Consider the following 23329-nt stretch of genomic DNA (forward strand, 5'->3'; position numbering starts at 1 on the left):
GTGTCAGAAAAAGGTTTAATCTTTAAGTGGTTAAATTGACCTAATTTACAGACCAACGTTCATTCCTTTGATCTAAAGGAACTCAGTGATACATTTCTTTTTTTATCACTCAGCACTGAGCATTGTTGTGATAAACTTTGTCAGCTGCATTTTTTTGACAGCTCTGAGCAGAGAACGGCTCTGCACTTGTTATATGAATCGTGGAAATGCCAGATTAAGATTGTGAGGCGGAATGAATAGATATTTTGATTTTTTAATGATTAATTGTGCAGCTCTAGTGTATAGATATAAAAAAAAAGTTATTTATAATGTTTTTTTTTATAAGTGATCACATTCCCTCTGTTCTCAGCTGCATAAGAGCTGGGGGGGGGGGGGGGGGACAAGCCAAGCAGTACACTGAACTTTCCAGTGAATGGCTGTGCAGCAGGGGCATGTCAGGAAAAGTCTGATCATTGGAGAGCATACTGAGTTCCCAGCATAGCTAGAGAACTGACCACAATGTGCTCTCTTAGGTTGGATTCACACCTATGCATTTTTAGTGCTTTTTACAGATTTGCACTACAGTCCAATTACCATTGTAGTGCAAATAACCGAAATGCAAAAAGCACTAAAAATGCATAGGTGTAAATCCAGCCTTAGATTGGTCCATTTTTAAAAAACAAGGGGACTAGCAGGAAAACAGGGAATTCACATAAAGGGAATGCAAAGAGAACAGGATACTTTCTCATACAAGTACATGCTACAGTAGGCACATATAAGGACTATGAAGTGTCGGGGTAACACACACTTTAAGGTTGTCAATCGATAAAGAAATGTGATTTATAGGTTTTCATAATTTCAAAGAAAACCTTCAAAAAGATATAAAAACACATCAATGCAGTTCTGTAATTGTTTATAAATTATTTATTTTTGTAAATGCAACCAGTGTAAGGACTTGAATGTGACTATGTATCAGCCTCTTTTTATACTCTGCACAGTAGCCCTCAGATTGTGAGAAGAAGGGGTGGCACAAGGAGCCAATTAAGTGGGCCACAAGCAAATATGCTGAAAATAAACAAGCTAACAGGGGGGGAGACGTTTTTAGGGTGGAACATGTAACATCCCCGCACTCCCAGTGACAGCAGGCCAGGGATATCTGCCACATAGCTGCTGCCACTGTTGGAAAAGACTATGGTCACCCGGCTACGTCATTGACTTGCAAATCCCTGTGAATAAATGAACTACATCTATCAACAGCCTTTGCGGCTGTTGGCTTGTAGTTTTCAATGAACTACCATTGCGATGTTGAGAGTTTGAGTAGCTCATTGAGTCTTCCTGACAGTGCGAAGCTGCCTGCTCGTATGAGCGGACAGCTTACACTGACAGTCTATAGGCATTCTACATGGCACCTGAGATCTGCTGATCCAAGGTGCAACGCTTTCCAGGCTCCTACAAAAAAAAAAAAATAATAAATAGTAAATGCATTTTTTTTTTTTACCTGCAAAAATGTGCATTTATTTATTTTTTAAAGTGAAGTTATCCTTTAAATTCTTAATGGTACCCCAAATACAGCTAGCAGATACGTGCAAAATGCACCAAAACAAACATTTAAATACACACTAACTTCTGCACTGGAAAAAGGCACAGGGGCTTCTTTGGTGCATTTGTTGCACGTAGGACAGCCCATTCAAGTCAAGCCCTATGCTGTCACACATGAATAGGGCCTTATAGTATAACTCCACTTTAAATATTTTTTTAAATGATTTGAAATATTGCCTAGTTAGCTGGTGTTTGCCTAGTTAATTTGCAGCATTACCTAACAATTTTATGTGAAATGACCGATATTTAACCACTTAAGCCCCAGACCAATTTGCAGCCAAAGGACCAAGCCACTTTTTGCGATTCGGCACTGCGTCACTTTAACTGACAATTGCGCGGTTGTGCGATGTGGCTCCCAAACAAAATTGGCGTCCTTTTTTTCCCACATATAGAGCTTTCTTTTGGTGGTATTTGATCACCTCTGGGTTTTTTTTTTTCGCTATAAACAAAAATAGAGCGACAATTTTGAAAAAAATTCTATATTTTTTACTTTTTGCTATAATAAATATCCCCCAAAAATATATATTAAAAAAAATGTTTTTCCTCAGTTTAGGCCAATACATATTCTTCTACATGTTTTTGGTAAAAAAAAATTGCAGTTAGCGATTATTGATTGGTGTGCGCAAAAGTTATAGCGTTTACAAAATAGGGGATAGTTTTATAGCATTTTTATTAATATATTTTTTTTTACTAGTAATGGTGGTGATCAGCGATTTTTATTGTGACTGCGATATTATAGCGGACACATCGGACATTTTTGGGACCATTGTCATTTATACAGCAATTGGTGCTATTTAAATGCACCGATTCCTGTGTAAATGACACTGGCAGTGAAGGATTTAACCACTAGGGGGCGAGGAGGGGTTATGTGTGACGTTATATGTTTTTTTTTATTGTAGGGGGCGCGGCCTGGCATGTGACGTCACTGATCGTCTTTCCCTATAACAGGGAACAGACGATCAGTGACAGCCACAGTAGGAAGCACAGGGAGAGTTTTGTTTACACTTACCTGTCCTCGTTCTTCAGCTCTGTGACCCGATCGCGGGACACTAGCCGCGATCGGGTCCGCTGGTCGTGCGGTCACGGAGCTCAGGACTGGGTCGGGGCTGGGTACTTAAAAGAGCCACGTACAGGTACATGATTGTGCCCAGCCGTGCCATTCTGCCGACGTATATGTGCAGGAGGCGGTCCTTAAGCAGTTAAAGAAGCTTCCATGAAACAAAACTAAGACTAAAATTGTATCTATTTAATTATAGCACACAACAAGATTATAAAAAAAAAATCCTATTTTTCGCCATCTTTGCCCCATTGCGTAGATTTCTGTTCACGCCCTGTCCCATAACCAAACCGGAAATGAGAGGAAATCCCTGCAAATTAAAGAAATTTCTTAGAACTAGTGTCCCTGTTGGAAGATTTCCCCTTTATTACTTTTCTGGGCACAACCCAAAATTTGGGGTTTTCTTTTACTCTCAATGATAATGGTAAGCAGGACAAATAGAGAGAGTGAAACTGATTGATCAACTTGGGTACAACCAGCCTGACCGATTTTACATGTGATCATCGCTAGCTGTTGTTCTAGTCGCTAGCAATAATCACTGTTCTCCTGGTGGGGGTGGCTTCACCTTAGTGCTAAATCAGAGTAGAGCTCCCTTTAGTGATAACTCTCCAAATCTCCATACGTGATACAATGGCAAAAAAAGAATGAAAATGCTTGTAAAAATGTTACAATCACATAAAAATTACTTTTTAAAAAAGCATTGAAATAGCTTAAATACTTCATCAGGAAAATACACAATTTTTCTTTTAAAATGTACAATGCATTGTTTGGTGCATTCTTGTTCTTTGAGAATTTCTACTGGTTAATGACTAAGCAACAGCAGCTTCCATGCTTTCAGCATGACTTCCCATAACAGCCTGTTTGTCCTCGAATGATTTCTATTTAATGGCTAAAGACAATTCCTCCTGCTGCTCTGGCGGAGCCACTAGAGGTTGGTGCCCAGCAGCTGGTGGGGAAACTTTCCTTCTATCACCAAAGCCAACAACAAAAGACTTACATTAAAAATAATAAATGTATGGATAACTGAGAATTACAGGAACATGAATGTCCTCTTGGGGAGCCTGTTGACATACGCAGTGGGAGAGATCCAGAGTAGAACTTGCCCACTGGATTTGTCACCTGCATTTTGGCTGAAACCACTATTTTGGTTTGAATGAAAAGTTGCTCTCTTTTTTTTTTTTATTCTTTCTATAAGTGTCTGGCTGAGATTTTGCTCTACTTACTTGCTACATTTACTACTGTGCTTCTATCCTGCTTTGCTGACCTACTTTTGGTTGACTATTATGAAAGAAACTAAATTAACTTGGGTAGTGGAAAGCCTAATAAAAACCTAATTATGTATTACATTGTTCACGGTATACATGTGTATCAGTAAAAAACATCACTTGCCTTTAAAACCTTACAAGTTTTATTTTTTTGCTTTAATTAAAATGGCCTGTCGTGTTTATAACCTTATTTACTGCCACCAGGAGTTGAAAACAGAAACCACAGGTACTTTCATGTATTTATAGATACTTGAGAAGATCCCTAATATGCAGATCTTGACCATTAGAAAAAGTCAAGCTCCAGGCATCCTCCACCCCACTTAAGCTGGTTCATATCTCGGCCGGTTCAGCAGGGACCAGCTAAGATTCAAACCATGTATGAGCAGGCTGAATGTACCCAAGTTGATCAGTTTAGTTACAACCAGCCTGTCGGATTTTGCATGCAATTATTTCTAGCAGCTATTATAGCCACTAGCAGCACTCACTGTGTTCTCCCAGTGGGGACGGCTTCCCCAGTCAAGAGAATACAAAGGCTTCACGAGAAGGATTCCCTTATCAACACTGTCTGTAACAGCAACTAAATACACAATACAATATAGGTATAATTAGCAACCGAATGAGTCTAATTATACCATGTAGTAAAGATTACTTACCTTTTGTGTGAAGCTGTATGAAGAGCAGATCCGCAGGTGCTGTTCCTTTGTGTCCTCCTTTGTTTTCCTTCCTCTTGCCTCGTGTGCTATAGTGGTAATGGCAGATACAACTGCCTGCCCACTTTGAAAATGGCGATTTCGGACACGCTCTCGTCACGTGACCGGCGTCCTCCTTCCGAAATCTCATGAGATTTCGGCATTACTATGTCCCCCATGGATTCTTGGGAAATAGCTTAGAAATTTCCCAGGGACCATTGCGAGGCCGATAACCATGCCTACTCCCACGGGAGGACAGCCCGGAAGTCGGCACAAACATCACAAATATAAGGTAAGTACTGAATAATATTTTATTTCAGTGTTCATTACTGTAACTATGTTAGTATGTGATTTAAATAAGAAGAAGAAAAAATTTTAGGTACAAAACCGCTTTAAGTGATTTTTTCCCCCTGCAACCCGTGGTTGCTAGAAAGAATATCTCTTCGCCAATGGCTGGCTTTACTCTGGTGACTAATAGCAGGGTGTGAGTGGTAAAGGTGTGGATAAGGGCCAGGGTATGACTTTCTCAGAATACAACACCCTGGGTTTTGGAACATCTAGTAAACTCAAGAGGGGAAACATAAGTTCAGACATCTATAGGTAGGTACCTTCTTTTTCACTGGAGCGGTTATAAATGTACAGGCATGTTGTGATTGACTTGAGCAAAACCACTTGTCACCATCAAAAAATAAATAAAAATAATAGCAAACGTATAGTAGCCACACATTTTTCGACACATTAGTCCATCAATCATCCTGGAGTTGTTCATTATAAAAAATATGACCTCTGACCTGTCCCCTCCTGTCTTCCATACATTACTAAAGTTCACATCACTCCAAATTAGACTAATTCATCTTGTGCAACATTGCTGGATCTAGATGAGGCTCAGGTAAGTATTTGGGGGCTGCTGCACACAATAAGATAAAAAAAAAAAAAGTCCGCCTTTAGAACCACTTTAACCTTACAATAACAAAAAGAAATGTATTCCATTAACCACTTGAGCTCCAGAAGATTTTATTTGTTTCATGGCCAGGCCATATTTTGCTATACTGCTACCGCAATACTTTAACTGGTAATTGCGCATTTATGTAATGCTGTACCCAAACGAAATGTACATAGTTTTTTTTACACAAATAGAGCTATCTTTTGGTTATAGTTCATCACCACTGCGTTTTTTTTTATTATTAAGGTATATAAACGAAAAAAGACAAAAAAAAATTATTTTTTACTTTCTGCTATAAAACATAGCCAGTAATTTAGGCCAAAATGTATTCTGCTAAATGTCTGGTAAAGTAAAAAAATAAAAAATAAATAAATAAATACCAATAAGTGTATGAAGTTGCATGAGGTTTGCATGAAAGATATAGCATCTACAAACTATGGGATACATACTGGAATTGTATTGAGATTTTTTTATACTAGCAGTGGATCAGCGACTTATAGTGGGCAGTGGACAATCTGACACTAACCAATGCTAGGAGGAGTCTGTCATTGACATCTCCAGTGACCCTAATACAGTGATCAGTGCTAATATACACTGTCACTGTGCTGGCACAAGGGGTTAACATCTAGGGGCAATCAAGTGTTAACTGTGTGCCTTAAAATATGTAATGTGTTTACTGTGTGGCATTTCCACCAAGCATTCCTGCTTTGCAGGAAGAAAAAATCAGTACATCACTGCTGTCAGTAGAGTGCTTTGTGCTGTTTACCAACACAGAGCTCTCTCCTGTCATTCACTCTGCTAATCAGTGGGTCCTGGGTATAAATCATTGGCCGGGACGCACTAATTGGCATGTGCTGGAATGAATGGGCGGCAGGCATGGGCGCCCCCTACCTGGTAGAGCTTAATCATATACATGACCCAGTGCAGAGATGCCAAATAGCTACAGCATATATAAATTGTCGGTTGGCAATTGGTTAAAAGGGACATTTTGCTGTCAAGCAGACATGGGCACATCCAGTAAATGTGCTTTAGTCAGTTGAACATAATTTGTTTGCCACTGCTATTCAAAACTCACCCCCTATGCCCGCCCCCTTATAATTGAATGTTCACAAAATGAATGAATGAATGCACCCAAATAACAAACATAAAAAATAAAAATAATAAATTGGCAGCTACCTTGTAAATAATATACATGCAATGTCAAATCAATAGCAAAGGAGAACCTAATTAAATCTGTGCAGATATAAACATGAAAATATCATCGCAAAAAATATAGAAAATATCCATCATACATTCAGTAAATGAAAACCAAAAAACATAAATCCACAATTAACCCATGACAGATAGTAATGCAAATATTAACACCAGAACACACTGCTGGCAACTTTGACATGTTATTAAAACTGTACAAATCACCACAACTACTTACTGGTAGTATATCCAGGTGAAGCCTTTTTTTTTTTTTTTTTATTCTTTTTTAAGGAGAGACTGAGCTTTCATTTGGTGGTAAGAAAAGCTGGCACATAATAGTAAATTATTATTATTGTTTTTAACTTTAACGGTGTATTTCTTGCTATTACTATAACCTACTACCAAAGAACAACCCAAAACAAATTCTCCAGCTTTTTTTTCTTTTTAATTATCCTACCTAACCGGCACAGTGGTGTAGTGGTTAGCACTCTCACCTAGCAGTAAAAAGGGTCGCTGGTTTGAATCCCAACCATGACACTACCTGCCGCGAGTTTGCATGTTCTCCCTGTGCCTGCGTGGGTTTCCTCCGGGGTACTCCGGTTTCCTGCCACACTCCAAAGACATGCAGGTAGGTTAATTGGCTTCTGTCCAAAATTGGCCTTAGTATATGAATGGGGACCTTAGATTGTGGGCTCCTTGAGGGTAGGGACCAATGTGAGTGTGCAATGTACAGGGATAGGGGTAGACACTCACTCAGGTTGAACTGGATGGACTGGTGTCTTTATTCAACCTTACTAACTATGAAACCTAAAACACACAGACACTGCTACAAATTAAAAAAAAATATATATTTTTTTTTAATCCTTCCTAAAATGAAATCAAAATAAATAAATAAATAAAAATCTATTTTATTTCTCTTCTTTTTTTTGTTTTTCTTCAAGAGAAGGGAGAAAAAAAAAAAAAAACATGGGGTGAGCTTTACAGTGACTGATTGCTGCGATACAAACCAGGCCTCCCATTTACAGTTTGGTAAAAAAAAATGCAATAAGTGTATATTGATTGGTTTGCGCAAACGTTATAGCGTCTACAAAGTAGGGGATATATTAACAACATTTTTTATTATTATTTTATTTTATTTTTTTACTAGTAATGGTGGTGATCTGCAATTTTTATTGGGACTGCCACATCGGACACTTTTGATACATTTTTGAAACCATTGACAATTAGACAGCAATCAGTGCAATAAAAATGCACTGATTATTGTGTAAATATCACTGGTAGGGAAGGGGTTAACACTAGGGGGCGATCAAGGGGTTAACTGTGTTCTCTCACTGTGTTCTAACTGTAGGGGGGGATGGGAATGTCTATGAGGAGAGAGAGAGATCGGTGTTCATACATAGTATGGTGTTCATACATAGTATGAAATCACAATCTGTCTCCTCCCCCTGAAAGAACTGTGATCTGTGTGTTTACCCTTAAATAATAATATAAAAAAAAAAAAAAAAATCGATAGGTGTTTGATTAGTTACTTAGTTGTTGATACATGTAGCCTGTTGTAGTTGTTTATTTTGCAAGTTGCTGCTAAACACCTGGTGACCCTGTCAGTTTCCTCTGGTTCAAGTTTAAACTGACCACCCCAGGCATACAAGCAAATCAATACTTACATGGTCATTTTGAGTCCCTTAAGCCCCCTATAGATGATTCTTTTTTTTTCTTCCAGCATGGGTGGAAGCCTTTCAAGCTGGCAGAACACAATGATTACAGCAATGCTTGCTGTTAATTTACTGGATATTGTCAATGCTCAACATCTAACTGTACTCAGAGCTGCCACATCCTCTCCATGCCGATGTTCCGTCAGAATCAGCAGCCCTTCAGATTAGGTTTATGGAAGTGACGTTCTGTCAGCTGCGCATGCTTCCACCGCTACTGGGTTTGCTCATCTGACAGAACACCAGCAGTGAGAAGAAGTGGCAGAAGACATCTTACAACACCCAGCTAGGTCTTAAATTTCACAGTAATTTTTGCAAAAAAGTGAGCGCATATGAATAAATATAGTATACTGACATCTGTGATGCCGTTTTGGATGTTACATTTTGAAAGAAGCAGGATGCCAGCAGTAGGAAGGTGGCGGAGGCCATGTTGGTACACCCCGCACTGCTCAGCGCTAAACCTTTAGGCTTTCACAATTAAACATCTAAACCGCATCACAGATGTCAATATACTATATTTATATACACTCACTTTATTGCTAAAATTACTGTAAAATTTAAGACATAGCTGGGTGCACTAAGATGTCCACTGCCTTCTGCTCACTGCGGGTGTTCTGTCAGATGAGCAAACCTGGTACTGGTGGATGCATGCACAGCTGACGGAACGTCACTTCTGTTGCCGGGTTGCCGATTCTGATGGAACACCGGGCCACTTATAACGGGGTACTACCGGGTCCCATCAATTCAACAGGAGAGCCCAGGCAGCTGACAAGCAGAAAAAAGGGGAACCTAGACAGGGCAGCATTTACTGACCTTCTGTAGCTCCCCCCTGCAACAGCTAAAAGTTGGCTTCTCCTCCTCTCCCTCCGGACCATTTTCAGCTGCTGCCGGTTAGAATTACAGGGAATCAGTTACTCTGAATGCTGCCCCTGCTTGCTGCCCCTCTTGTTCAGGGCATAAAGTTACCTGAAGAAGCCTGACAGGTGCCAAACTGTCAAATGCCTATCCTCAAACACTGCCACCCAGATTATGTGTATATGCCTAGTAAGATCAAGTGCCACAGCAGAGACTTTCAAGTTTCAGGCGACTTTTTATCCTCTGACTCAAGATGAAATGTCTGAACCAAAGTACATAAAGCTAAATAGGCTGGAAAATAAAGATCTTTCATAAGCAGGCCCACATAGTTATAGGGCTTTAGGAGAACATTAGCTGGGGGCACCCAGTGCAGAGGAGGAGAAGATGTTTTAGGTGAACGGACACAGAATGGATGACCTGAAAATATACAGTATACTATTCCACTGATAGAAAATGCAATAACTGTGTGGGGAGAACAATGCTAGGTACCTGGCCACTATTCCTCAGGGTGGTAATCTGGAATCTATCATTACACATGTATGTATGTGTTACGGACAACAACATATTAGTGGATCTGTGCTGCCCTTGGTCATTGCCTGTGTCAGGTCTGCAGAAAGTCAACCCTGTTTACAGTAATGCCTACATACATATAAAATAAACTTAAGCAGAAATGTTAATTCTGGAAGCAGATTATAAATAATTGTGTTGAACTCTCAGAGGAATCCTTACCACTGCCTGGAATCCAGATTTTTAAGTTCTCGTAATAACTTTGAGTTTTTCTTCAACAGGTGGAAATTTTTTCTGCAGAGAGAAAAGTGGTCAGGCTTTAGCTTTTACATGAAAACAATGTGGATTCTACTGCTAAACCTAAGGGAAATATCAGTATAAAGCTGAAATCAACAGGAATACATTTCAATACATTTGCATTACTGATAGAAAAACTAAACAAAAAGGAGACTGGGACTTTTCAGGTGTCGCTCATTGATTTGTCATTTATAAAAAGTGGGTTTGCTTAAATTTATTCCAAAGGCTAATTATTGCTATAGGACAGATGTGCGAACAAGCTTCCGAGCCAAGCTGTGTGCATCCATAGACATACACTGCATGGCTCGGTCCCGCCCCCCTGCTCACAGGATTTGACTAAATTTGACTGACAGCAGCTGGAGCCAATGGTTCGTGCAGCTGCAACTGTGTCCTGTGAAAGCAAGGAGAGAGGAGAGAGCTGCTACAGACACAGTAAGGGCCGGTTGACACTATTGCAATGCGAGAACCCTGCGAATCAACTGTGGGTTCCTGCATCGCACCTGGAACGCATGGCAGTTCACACCGCCATATGCGAACTGCTGGGGAGTGTCATATGTTAACGATATCCCCATTTCAGCTCACATATCGCACTGCGAACTAACAGTTTGGACATGAATCGGATCGCATATGTGTGAACATATCTGGTCCGAACAGAAAAAAAGGGTCCTGTGCATGTTTGCACCAAATGCACTATCTGTATGGCTGACATCACACCCACACAGACATCGCATGTAATGTGAACAGCAGTGAATTACATGCGATGTCTGCCATCACAATAGTGTGAACTGGCCCTAATGGATTGAGTGAGCATTTGGGGGACTATGGGGTAAAAAATGGGTAATGGGTAAACCACTTCAAGATTCAAATATTTACCATGACAAAAGTTAAAGAAAAAAACATACAATACAGGAAAGATAAATTATAAATTTACTAATCGACAAAATAATGTCATAGACAGAACTTATAAATGATGATAATCTCCACAGAGGAATACCTTCAAAGAAACCACACTAACCTAATATAATCAGTATATGTCAGATCATAAAGGTTTTTATTTATGATATATTGACCATGCTGAGTTAGTGGGGTTTATTCAATATTTCATAGATTTGTCAATATTTTTATAGAAAAGCCCCCATTTAACCCCTTCATTACAGAATGTAAAAAAACACATCCTAATGACTGAACATCATTTTGCAACTTTGACGCGTTAGTAAAACTGTACATATCAACTATTTAGTGTATCCAGGTTACACCTTGATTTTCAAGACAAACTGGGGTTTCATTTAGGGGTAAATGTAAAGGATATTTTTATTTTTTAATGATTATTATCAAAAGGAAAACTGGCACAAAAAATGTAGCTGTACATTTCTTGATATTTCTATTACCTACTGCCAAAGAACAAGCCAAAATAAATCCTCCTGCTCCTAACAATAGCAGAAATACCAAATATGTGAATGTTATTTGTGCCAACCAATGTACCCCCTTTCTCACCTGCCCCACCAATGTACCTCCCTGCACATCTGCTCCACTGCCGTACCCCCATACTCCTCTATCTCCCTGCTGAACCACCTTCTCATCTGTCCCAACACTGAACCCACCTGCCCCACCACTGTAACCCCCTTTCTCATTTGTCCCACCACTGTACCCCCTGTACATCTGTCTCAACTCTGTACACCCCTGTTCCCCCTGCTCATCTGTCACACCAATGTAACCCTCTGCTCATCTGTCCCACAATGCACTTCCTTTCACATCTGCTCTACCACTGTATCCCCCTGCTTTTCTGTCCCACCGCTGAACCCTCTTCTCATTTGCCCCATCACTGTACCCCCCCTGTTCTTCTGTGCCACCGCTGAACCCCCTTCTCATCTCTTCCACCACTGTACCCTTCTGCATATCTGCTCCACTGATGTACCATCCTGCTTTTCTGTCCCACCACTGAACCCCCCTTGCTCATCTGCCCCACCGCTGTACCCTTTTCTCATTTATGATATGCGCGATATGCAGAGTGGTGCAAGGAAGCAGAAATGAGACACATCTACCTGCCCTAGCACACTCATCCCTTCTGATCTGCCTCTCACATCCAGCCCACGTGCTTGTATGTGATGTCACATACAAGCATCTGAAATGGATGCACAATGATGAGCTCAGGTCAGGGGAATTTTCTGAAACCAGTGGGCCTGTGTGCAGCAGCGGAGAAAAAGTGCAGTGTGGAGTGCCGCTGCAAATGTTGGGCATGATTTTTATTGCGCTGAATAGAATACTGGCTCTGGCTTAAAGGGACACAGATTGCAGGGGTTCAGTAGTAAGTGACGCAAAAGTTCAGGAATAAGTGTCGCAAAGTTCAGGGGTCAGGTGTAAATGATGCAGAGTTCAGAGGTTGGGAGTAGATGATGCAGAGCTGAGGGGTCAGAAGTGACACACACACCCACACACACACATAATTATATATAATTTCAACAAAGTTCTCAGAAGCTCAAAAGCAATTCCACTAGCTGTCACCTGATTGTGGTTTTCTCAATCACAGTGAAATATCTTCTTTCTGAAATTGGTAGTGGCAACCAAGCGGGTCATCTAACTCCAGATGGTGTGCGGGGCTAGCAGGGCTGGGACTGGCTTTAGCAGTGGCCAATTACAATCCTCCTTCTCCTGAAAACAGGGACCGACCCTCTAGCAGAACTGCACCCAATCTCTTCCCCATCACAAGAGCTGACGTTCGCAGCTACAACAAAGTTAGAGAACCAAACAATGATTCCCATCTTTTATAATGTGTGGGGGCACAGTAAACCCCCCCCCCCCCCCCCTCAGTGCAGGGTGGGGAAATCTAAGATTGGAATGCATTAGTGCGGCAGAAGCTGTGTCTTCACTGACACTTCCCTGCGCTGCTCTGCTGATGGGGGAGGGAGTCGAGTGTCGGCAAACGGGTCTTCACATGCCTCTTGTGGCACCCATGATGGGGTTGCTTACACCTGACCTAGATCAAACCCTGATATTGCTAGGTTTTCTTTATTTTTTTTATATTATTTTTACACACACTTTCCTTTGTTTCTAGCAAAGAGAAAAAAGATAGTGTATCTTTTTTTTTCATTCAAGTGGAGAAAAACACATGGGTGGGCTATACAGTCACTTTTTCCTTTTTAACCCCACGGTGTGTGCAGAAAACCAACACCTGTAACTGAGCCATGCATGTGGACACACACATAAAAAATTACTGTTAGGCTGTGTGCCTAGTACACCTCTCAAAGAAGTAGGACCTCTTCCTGTGGGCTCTCTGTCTTACCAGCCCCTGACCATGCAGGGTAGCAGAGTCAAATCAGAAGGCACTGGGCATCTAGGGTTCCTCCACTAAGAAATTACTCCTGTTCCCCACCTTACCCAGTGAGTGCCCTGGTTTCTGTTCCTCACAGGAAGCATCCATTATACTAGCAGAAGCACTATACAAACAGCTACTCCATCTGCAAAGATTGGATGAACTGTGCAGTGCCCCTACTGGACACTGATAAGAACACTTGATCTTAGCCGAAACGCCAAGCAGCGCTATAATAACCAATCAGAGGCTATCTCAGCAATCAGGAAGTTGGGAACCTGGCTTCCCTGTTACCGATCGTTAGTTTGAGACCCGGGGTGCTCGATCAGAGCACCATTTCTGTGCTGGGAACAGTTACATATGCGGCTCCAAGGATAAATTCCAGCTTTCAGAATACAATAGCCACTGTGGGAGATCCTTTCTTCATAGCTATACAACGTAGATGGTGAAATCTATTTTTTTTTAATTCATTCTAGAGACTGCTGTGAGAGACTCTGTTGAGACAGGAGCCGTTGTAACTGGCTGCAAGCATAGACTCGAGGCACCACGTCTATGATTGCAGCCAGTTCAGAATTGATTGCATGTTCTTCATACTAATGTCAGCTTAGACACTTTTTAATGTGAGTAGTTTGTATCTTTCTTTTTTTATTAAATTACATATATAAGGGTTACACTATATTTTTGGCCGCGTGGCATCTGACAGCTTCCTGGGATCCTAAAGAAAAGAGGTACATGTATGGGCTAGGACCATTTTCTTAAGGATGGATCACTCACTAAAGAAATATCAATCACCTTAAATCTATATAGGTACCATTACTGTAAACAGCTTTGAAACCAAGTAGAAAACAATGGAAGTAGAAATTAAGTGAATAGCTGCAAAAATATAGAACTGACATCAAATGCCAAACAAAAAAAAAAAAATCAATTAATTAAATTAAAAAAACTACATTTCACTTTATAGCAGAAAATATGTTAACCATTTTCATCAGCTTGAGAATGCCTGTCTTCTATGTGCCCCATTTACATTGCAAAGCAGCCAGGAGGTGCGGTGAGCTGCGGTAGAATGCAGGCACGCAGCATTAAGATGTGGTAAACCAGAGTACACAGGAAGGAACCACATGTCACTGTGTTGCTGTGTGGAGATGTCACTTTCTGAACCATCAAACAAAATTTTAAAAATAAAAAAAAGGAAACAGTGTGATGCACTCCATGAGCTATTTTCTGGAAAAAGTGAACTTGCCTTTAAAGTGGTTGTAAACCTTAGACATGAAGTATGAACAAAAAATATCCCTCTATTGTATCTACTTGTCTGAATCTAGAGTACCAAGTGTCATTTCTGTTTGCTGCTTTGTTCCTATGCCATCAGCATGAGTGCCTTCTAACAAGTTTTCCTGACAGAGAGAGAGAAAAAGTGATGGGGAAGGAGCACACAGGAACAGAGCTGAGGCTGTCAAGCACATTCTGCGTGCTGGAGCAGCACACAACCTGTGCTTGACAGCCTTAGCTCTGTTGCTGTGTGCAGTGTGTCCATTCCCTCCAATCAGCTCTCAGAATTCTCCTTGCTGAGCTCTGCAGAGTGTAATTTCAGCTCCCATCCCCTTTTTTCTGACAGCTCCGACAAGCTTTATAAATTATGACTTTTGAATGGGGTTAGAGAAGAGGGGACTGCAGATAAACAGGTTCCAACTTATTTAGGGGCATTTGCTTCATCTCTGTGTATCACCCGAGGCCAGTCATTTTACTGGGTATATGTAAGGGTTTACAACCACTTTAAACAGTTCTAGATTTTTTTTTTTTTTAGGATATAGTTTTAACTATATGAAAAAAGCGGACCATTGGAAGCACTCGTGTCAGTGCTTGTCTCAGCCCTGTAACTGTCATTTTTCCTGAATAGCTTGGTCTGTTAAAGGACATTGACAAACTTCAAACTTACTGGCCAGATCACCAGCTGAAAATAGGGAAGGGAATATTTGTAAGCTGCAATAAAATACATTTTTGTTTATAGGCTTAGGTACACTTTGGGAGGCCAAGCAAACAAGCAAGCCTGACCCAAGTGCCCTGCACAGCTCTGTTCCACCAGGGGCATAAACATTCATGCTAATTGCTATAGAGAAGATGGGGAAATGAGGGAAATAGAATTGGAATGTGAACACTTGCAGTGCTGTTTATTACTGCTGGGAAAAATGCTTTCCTCATCAGTGAAATGGACGGTTTGGACGGAAATGGAGGGCAGTCAATAAGAACTCCAGAATGGACTCAAATTATAGCAAGGCTGGTCTGTGATTATTTCTGGTCTATAGAGACATACAAGAGGAACGCACACTAGGGACAAACTAAAGCTCTTCACACAAGCACAGGGGGGTTGATTTACTAAAACTGGAGAGTGCAAAATCTGGTGCAGCTCTGCAGAGAAACTGGTCAGTTTTATTTTGTCAAAGCTTAATTGAACAAACTGAAGATAGAAGCCCACTGGCTACCCATGCACAGCTACACCAGATTTTGCACTCTCTAGTTTAAGTAAATCAACTCAAAGTGATTTGCAGGGAATCTCCTGGATGAGATCACATGTGAGCAAAGAAATGGTAGTGGTTACGCATTTTGAAGGACCTCCGTCAAGCTTTGTCCTTCAGCTGTAGCTATTCCTCCACCCGAGGAGGACTACAATTGTGGATGCGGAGAGAAGTCCATGCTGGGGAGTGTTAAGTACATGCCTTTTATATTTTAATTTTGTGAGTTAGCCAGTTTTTATTTGATTTTAACATTAAAGTATTTAATTCTGCTGCACTTCGTATGCACACTTCTTGCTTGTTTGTATGTCATTTGTCGATTTCCTCAATCTTGTGAGGGGCAGCAGCAAAAGCAGCAAGAGGTGCTTAAAGTAGAAGTCCATCCTAACACTAAAATCCCTGCATCTACAGACATCCACGATCTAACACTAACCTATCTAACCCTGTAAAGAAGAAATCAGTATACATACCTTTTTTGAAGCCTATCCGTCTTGATCCCACGCTGAGCTGTTGGGGGCGGGTCTAGATGACACAGCTGACAACGGAAGGGTGACTTCACTCCCCATTCAATTCACAGCCGTTGTCGAGTGCATCCTCTGCTTCCGCCGCTGGAGATCAGATCGGCTTCAAAAAAAGGTATGTATACAGATTTCTTCTTTACAGGGCTAGATAGTTTAGTGTTTGATCACAGATATCTGTAGATAGGGTTTTTAGTGTTAGGGTGGACTTACGCATTAATCAATATTGATGATTCTAATGCCTGGATTAAGCACTTGTGTTTTTAATTCACCTATTCACCTGTTTTTTTCTGATGGACTTTTCTTTGCTTACTTTCCACAAGCTCTTTTATTTATATTTATATTGTCACAAGTATTTTGAGGGCACCAAGACGTGTTTTTTTTTTTCATTGCTCGTCGATAGGTAGCTTTAGACCCCTTTCACACCACACCGCAACTTGCGTCGGCGGTAAAACGCCGCTATTTTTAGCGGCGTTTTACCGCCGGATTTGCGGCGGATTTGTGGCGCATTTCGGCCGCTAGCGGGGGGCTTTTACCCCCCGCTAGCGGCCGCGAAAGGGTTAAAACCGCCGGCAATACGCCGCAATAGCAGCGTTTTGCCGGCGGCATTACAGCGCTGCCCCATTGATTTCAATGGACAGCAGCGGTGGAGGAGCGGTAAACACACCGCTCCTTCACCGCTCCAAAGAAGCTGCTGGCAGGACTTTTTTCTGACGTCCTGCCAGCGCACCGCTGTAGTGTGAAAGCCCTCGGGGCTTTCACACTACACACAATGGTGCAGCTTCTTTAGGGCGTTTTGCAGGCGCTATTTCTAACGCTATAGTGCCTGCAAAACGCCCTGGTGTGAAAGGGGTCTTAAAGTGCCTTCAAAGTCACTAGTTAGAGATTTGAACACAGTCCGCATACACATTTCATCACACAGTACAAAAAAAAAAACTAAAGGGATCTTCCACATACCTTCTCTCCCATGAATGCATCCCCAGATCATTCAGAAGAAGCCTGCAGAAATAAAATGGAGCTTGTGGCTCAGCTGTACTGGGTTCCTCCTGGCATGAGACCCTGACACCAGGGTCACAGTTACACCTCAGAATATGCTCAGCCTCACAGGAACTCTGTCTTGTGATTGCCTCAATGATCTCCTCCTCCTGCTCGCGGCTCATTCCAACAGGAGGTAAAGCAGGTTCATTCAGCTTCAGCTCCGTATGTTGTAGGCACTCTGGACTTACGGTGCCAAGTCTTTCCAAAAGTGAATCAAGGGCATCCACTCCTTCCCCTTCCACTACATCTGACTGAGACGAGCTGCGATATTCACAGACCTGATGTGCAGTCTGCAGTTTTCTTTCTTTTGAAAAAACAACAGGACATTCCAGTGGTCCATACATGATTCCACCATCCCAAGAGTATTTCCCTGAGATATCTCTGACAATTATTCGTACATCGCCAGGTACTCCTGTTGAGTCCCTTCCAACAGAATTTTCTGCAGGAATTTGCAGATATGAAATAAGAGCACTATCGTTAAATACAAAAAGCTGCAAGTTGGGACTTCGGAACACATCATTTGACAATTCTAATGCCTCCACATAAGGGTTATCCTGATTCTCGTTAATCAAGCTGTGTAAAATGGCTGGGCCACCACTGAGTGGATAGTGTCCCAAATGGTTCACAAGCTGCGTCATGAGCATCCGGGCTGTCAAAGGGATGAGCTCCATGTTTCTTCGCTTCTTTTCTGAAATAGAAACATAAAAAAAGCATAATTTAGTGTTTAAAGGTAAATTCTAGGTATAATTAAATGTAATCAATAGAAAGCATAAAGGAAACAAATATATGTTTGCTTGTGACTTCAGTATTTAATTCAGGCATTACTGTAGGTTATGCTACTTGCTTTTATTCTGGTTATCTGGAAACCCCTTTTAATTATCTGTAAGATACAGTATAGCTATTCCTGAACATCACCAACCTAGGCATTTTCTGTTTTTCATATAAGAAAAAGACTGATATAACAATGTGTAAGAACTAAGCACTTTCTCAGGTAGTGGTTATTTGGTTTTATTACTTAATTAAACGTTTGCATTAATTTATTAGTTTAAATCTATTAGCCAACAGTAGATACACTCTGTATCAGCTTATTAAAATTTAAAATAAAACCAAATCACTAAATAAACTGAAATATGCAGAGTTTACCAACTAATCTGATATTAAATTGTTTATAAGATTAGTTATAAAGCAAACTGTTGCTTTTAGCTCAGAAAACAAAACGACATCATCACTTGCAATAACATTACTCTCGTCACAATACTGCACCATTTTCATTACATTTAATTACTTTTACAAAGCCATCAGCATTCTAAATGTTTTACGCATTTAACTAGAACAACCTTGATTCTATTTCCATGAATTTGGGCATGCAAGTACTTTTTGTACTAAATTATTTTTTATTCAGGGAAAAATTATATATAATTTGTGCGGACAGAACAAAAAAATAAAAAAGAGGAGAGTAAAAGAGAGATATACAGGAGCATGAGAAGAGAAATAGAAGACAGAGGCAAATGGTGAGACCAAGAGTCACCATACATGTTACAATTAGTGATGAGCAGTCGTTTTGCTGTAGACAGGTTTCAGACTGAAATTTGCTTGTTGGAGTGTTTGTCTGAACGGTGGACTTTAGGCTTATATGGCGGGAGCCAAAAGTAATTTCTAGTAGGGTTTTTTCCTAAAGCTACTAAAATATTATTTTATATATATATATATATATATATATATATATATATATATATATATATATATATATGAGATTCGGCTGTCAATGGTTGTTAAAGAAGCAGCAAATGCCGTTCCCACCATGTCCTTAGCAACCAATAACATCATCAGCCCCATTCATTTGCTGTTGGGAAATCATCAGCCATGTAAACAAATGGGCAGGGATAGCACAGACATCACTGACCAAATATGGCCACATGTCTACATTTAGTCAATGACATTACTGGGTATGCCCAGACCCTTTGTTTACAGCATGGTCTGGAGCTGTCTGGAGCCAGCTATTGTTCAACGTGACTGGCGTGGATCTGCACTGCTGAACAACATGACTGACAATGGATTTGCATTGTATGTGGGGGGGGGGGGGGGGGGGGGGATATAATTTCAACCACTTGACCTGCTGAATTTTTTTTACCTCCTTCATGGCCAGGCCAGTTTTTGCTATTAGACACTGTGCTACTTGAATTGGCAATTGCACAGTCATGCAACACTATAAGCAAATTCAATTTATATATTTTCTTTTCACACAAATATTTTGATGGTATTTGATCACCACTGGATTTTTTTTATTTTTTTGCGCTATAAACCAAAAATAGACCAATCTTCTTTTTTTTAAACCTCAAAACAATATTTTCTACTGTTTTAAAAACAAAATCACAAAAAAAAAAAAAAAAAATTAAAATTCATCATAATTATGGCCCAAAATGTTTTCTGCTACATGTTTTTGGTAAAAAAGAAAATCCCAATAAGTATGTATTAATTGGTTTGTGAGAAAGTTATGGCGTCTACAAACTATGGTATATATAGTATATTTGTAAATAAATCAATCCTTATGTACTCATTTCTTGAGGTCCTTAAAATCCCCGGATAGTACAAATTCCCCCCAAATGACCAGTTTTTGGAGAGTAGACAATCTGATGTACTTAGTAAGAGTTTTTTTGAAGATACAACTTTATGGAAAATTAAGAAATTAAATAACATTTGTTGCTTTTTCACAATTGTTTTTTTTACATACTGTCACCAGTGCAGTATCATCATATGACTGGCTCGGTGGTGATCAAGGATACTAACTGGTGACAGTATGTTAAAATAAATTAATGAATTTGTTTATTACATTTTTAAACTTTTTTTTTACATTTTATTTTCTTCTGTTTTTTCTGTGCGACTTTTCCCTACTCTGTCCACTTTTAGGCGATTCAGCCGCAGAAGACCACACCAGGTGCCAGTCCTGTCAGCTAAGAACAGGAAACGGAGGCTAAAATTCACACATGCTCACCAAAATTGGACAATAGAAGATTGTAAAAATGTTGCTGATCTGATGAGTCTCTATTTCAGATGCGATATTCAGATGGTCGGGTCAGAATATGGCATAAACAACATGAAAGCATGGATCCATCCTGCCTTCTATCAATGGTTCAGGCTGCCGGTGGTGTAATGGTGTGGGGGATATTTTCTTGGCACACTTTGGGCTCTGCGGCCTACCTGAGTATTGTTGCTGACTATATCTATCCTTTTATCACTATGGTCTTCTGATGACTACTTCCAGCAGGATAATGCACCATATCACAAAGCTCAACTGATCTCAAACTGGTTTCTTGAACATGACAATGCGTTTACTGTACTCTAATGGCCTCCGCAGTCACAAGATCTCAATCTAATAGAGCACCTTTGGGATGTGATGGAATGGGTGTGCGGACAAATCTGCAGCAACAGGGTGATGCCATCATGTCAATTTTGACCACAAACTCTGAGGAATGTTTCCAACACCTTGTTGAATCTATGCCAGGAAGAATTAAGGCAGTTAAGGTGTACCTGATAAAGTGACCGATAAGTGTACGATTCCTGTATAACAATAATGAGTTTCTATATGTCAGATTCTTATCTAGGCTAAGGATTCGGTAGAGATGAACGGAAACTCCAGCTGCTTTGGCAGAAAACAGAAGCAGCCTGGAGCTGTCATTAACTAGCAATTTAAAAGGCATATGGCTTTTGCATCTGTAAATATCTATTTTGCTGCAGGAGGATGTATACATTGTAGAGATGTGCCACTTCACAGGCAGGTTCAGGCATCCCCTAGGCATGTTATTTAAAGTGGATGTAAACCCAATTCATGAAATTTAAGCTGGGCTCCCCCCTCCCGTGCTTCTACCAGCGCATCCGTGCGACCAGCGAGCCGGGGAAGGAACTGCCAGCGCTGGAAGTTAGCCATAGAGAAAACATTGGGCCAGATAGCCCCTGGTAGTCTCTATGACTCTTGGAGGCCCAGGCGCGACGTTATGACATCACGTTTGGCACAAGTAAACAATGCCGGGGACTCGGCTGGAAAGCCAGAGAGCGTTTATTTAATTTTTTGATCTCAGGCTTTCCAGCCTGGAGGAGAGATGTGGGGACTTCTAGACCCCACATCTCTCCATAAAGAGGACCTGCCACACGCTATTCCTATTACAAGGGATATTTATATTCCTTGTGATAGGAATAAAACAAAAAAAAAAATTAAGTAGACAAAATAAACAATGAAAAATAAATAAATTAAAGCGCCTCTGTTCCCGCTTTTAGCGAACGCATACATAGGTTGAATGTGCATATGTAAACAAAGTTCAAACCACATATGTGAGGCATCACCGTGAACGTTAGGCCGCGTACACACGGGCGGATTGTCTGTCCAACTTAGTTAACAATCCGCTCGTGTGTGGGCTTCAGCGGACTTTTTCAGCGGACAATCTGACGAACAAAGTCTTAGGGAATTTCCGTAAGACAGTCCGTTCAAACTTGGTTTTGTCCGTCCAAACTTGGTTTCAGCGGACAGTCCGCTCGTGTGTAGGCAAGTTGGACGGACTAAGTATGGCGCATGCTCAGAAAGGATTTACACGGCCGAAGGTTGCATTGCAGTGTATAGGACGTCGTTTTTCTAGTCCCGTCGTACGTGATGTACACGTCATCACGCACTCTTTCAGAGGACTGTCTGCTCATCGTGTGTGGTCAAGTCCGTTCATGCAAATTTTGAACGGATTGTCTGTCGGATTGTCTGACGAACTTAGTTGGGCAGACAATCCGCCCGTGTGTACGCGGCCTTAGAGTGAGAGCAATAATTCTAGCTCAAGACTTCCTCTGCAACTCTAAACAGGTAACCTGTAAAAAACATTTAAGCGTCGCCTATGGAGGTTTTTAAGTACCAAAGTTTGGTGACATTGCACCAGTGGGTACAATTTTAAAGCGTTACGTGTGAGGTATCTATTTAATTGGCATAACATCATCTATCACAATATAGAAAAAAAATGGGCTAACTTTACATTCTTTTTGTTTTTATTTTATTCATGACAGTGTTTTTTCCCCCCAAAAAAATAGCATTTGGAAAATTGCAGCGCAAATTCAGAGTGACATAAAAAGTTGCAATGACCACCATTTTATTCCCTATGGTCTCTGCAATATATATATATATATATATATATATATATATATATATATATATATATATATATATATATATATAATGTTTGGGGGTTTCTGAGTAATTTTCTAGCAAAAAAATGAAGATTTTTACATGTAGGAGAGGAGTGCTGGAGTTTGCTTGGTATGAAGTGGTTAATGCATTATGGTAGAAAATGTTTAGGCTTTACAACTACTTTAGGAGTATGTGAGAGAGAGTAACTGTAAGCAGGAATATTGAAATAATGAGAGAGAAAAACAGAAAGTGAGAGGTAAAATAATTAATGGAGAAGGAGTGATTTAGACAGAAAGAGCAAGAGAAAGGTACACACATGCAATAACAGTCTCAGTTCTAGTTTTAGAATTTTTTATTTGTAGGGAATATGGAGAAATAAATGGTCATTAATGCAGATGCAGTATGCTTACCTTCTGCCACAGTGAGGAGATTGCTGAAATCAGAGGCGCTATATGGAGGTGGAGGCTCAGAATTTTTTACATTCCCTAAAGGTAGAAATGGGTCATAGTCTATGGAGGAGAGATCCGCCAGACTTAAAATATACTGGCTTTGTTGAGTGTATGTGTTGGAGCCACACACACAACAATGTAGAACCTAGAAAAAAAAAAAAAACATATGAAAGCATAATATAACACAGACAACAATAATAATAGCAATTTCAGTCTCTGCATTCACACTATAGCATTTTGGGAACACACACAAATTGATAC

General features: G+C 40.4%; 1 protein-coding gene across 4 annotated transcripts in view; it reads right to left on the reverse strand.

The window, feature by feature from the left end:
- The window catches only part of RALGAPA2 (Ral GTPase activating protein catalytic subunit alpha 2), a 529040-nt gene that overhangs the window by 227516 nt on the left and 278195 nt on the right, over nt 1-23329 (reverse strand). For all 4 annotated transcript variants that reach the window (XM_077486017.1, XM_077486019.1, XM_077486020.1 and 1 more), the window contains 3 exons: nt 23030-23213; nt 17381-18149; nt 10017-10088 (listed from right to left, as the gene is read on the reverse strand). In XM_077486017.1, the coding sequence (XP_077342143.1) occupies nt 10017-10088; nt 17381-18149; nt 23030-23213 (1025 nt within the window). The remainder of the gene's footprint in view (nt 1-10016; nt 10089-17380; nt 18150-23029; nt 23214-23329) is intronic.

This window comes from Lithobates pipiens, unplaced genomic scaffold, assembly GCF_037356315.1.
Source record: "Lithobates pipiens isolate NorthernLeopardFrog02 unplaced genomic scaffold, aLitPip1_a1.2 Scaffold_18, whole genome shotgun sequence".
In the NCBI taxonomy this organism is placed as follows: Eukaryota; Metazoa; Chordata; class Amphibia; order Anura; family Ranidae; genus Lithobates; species Lithobates pipiens.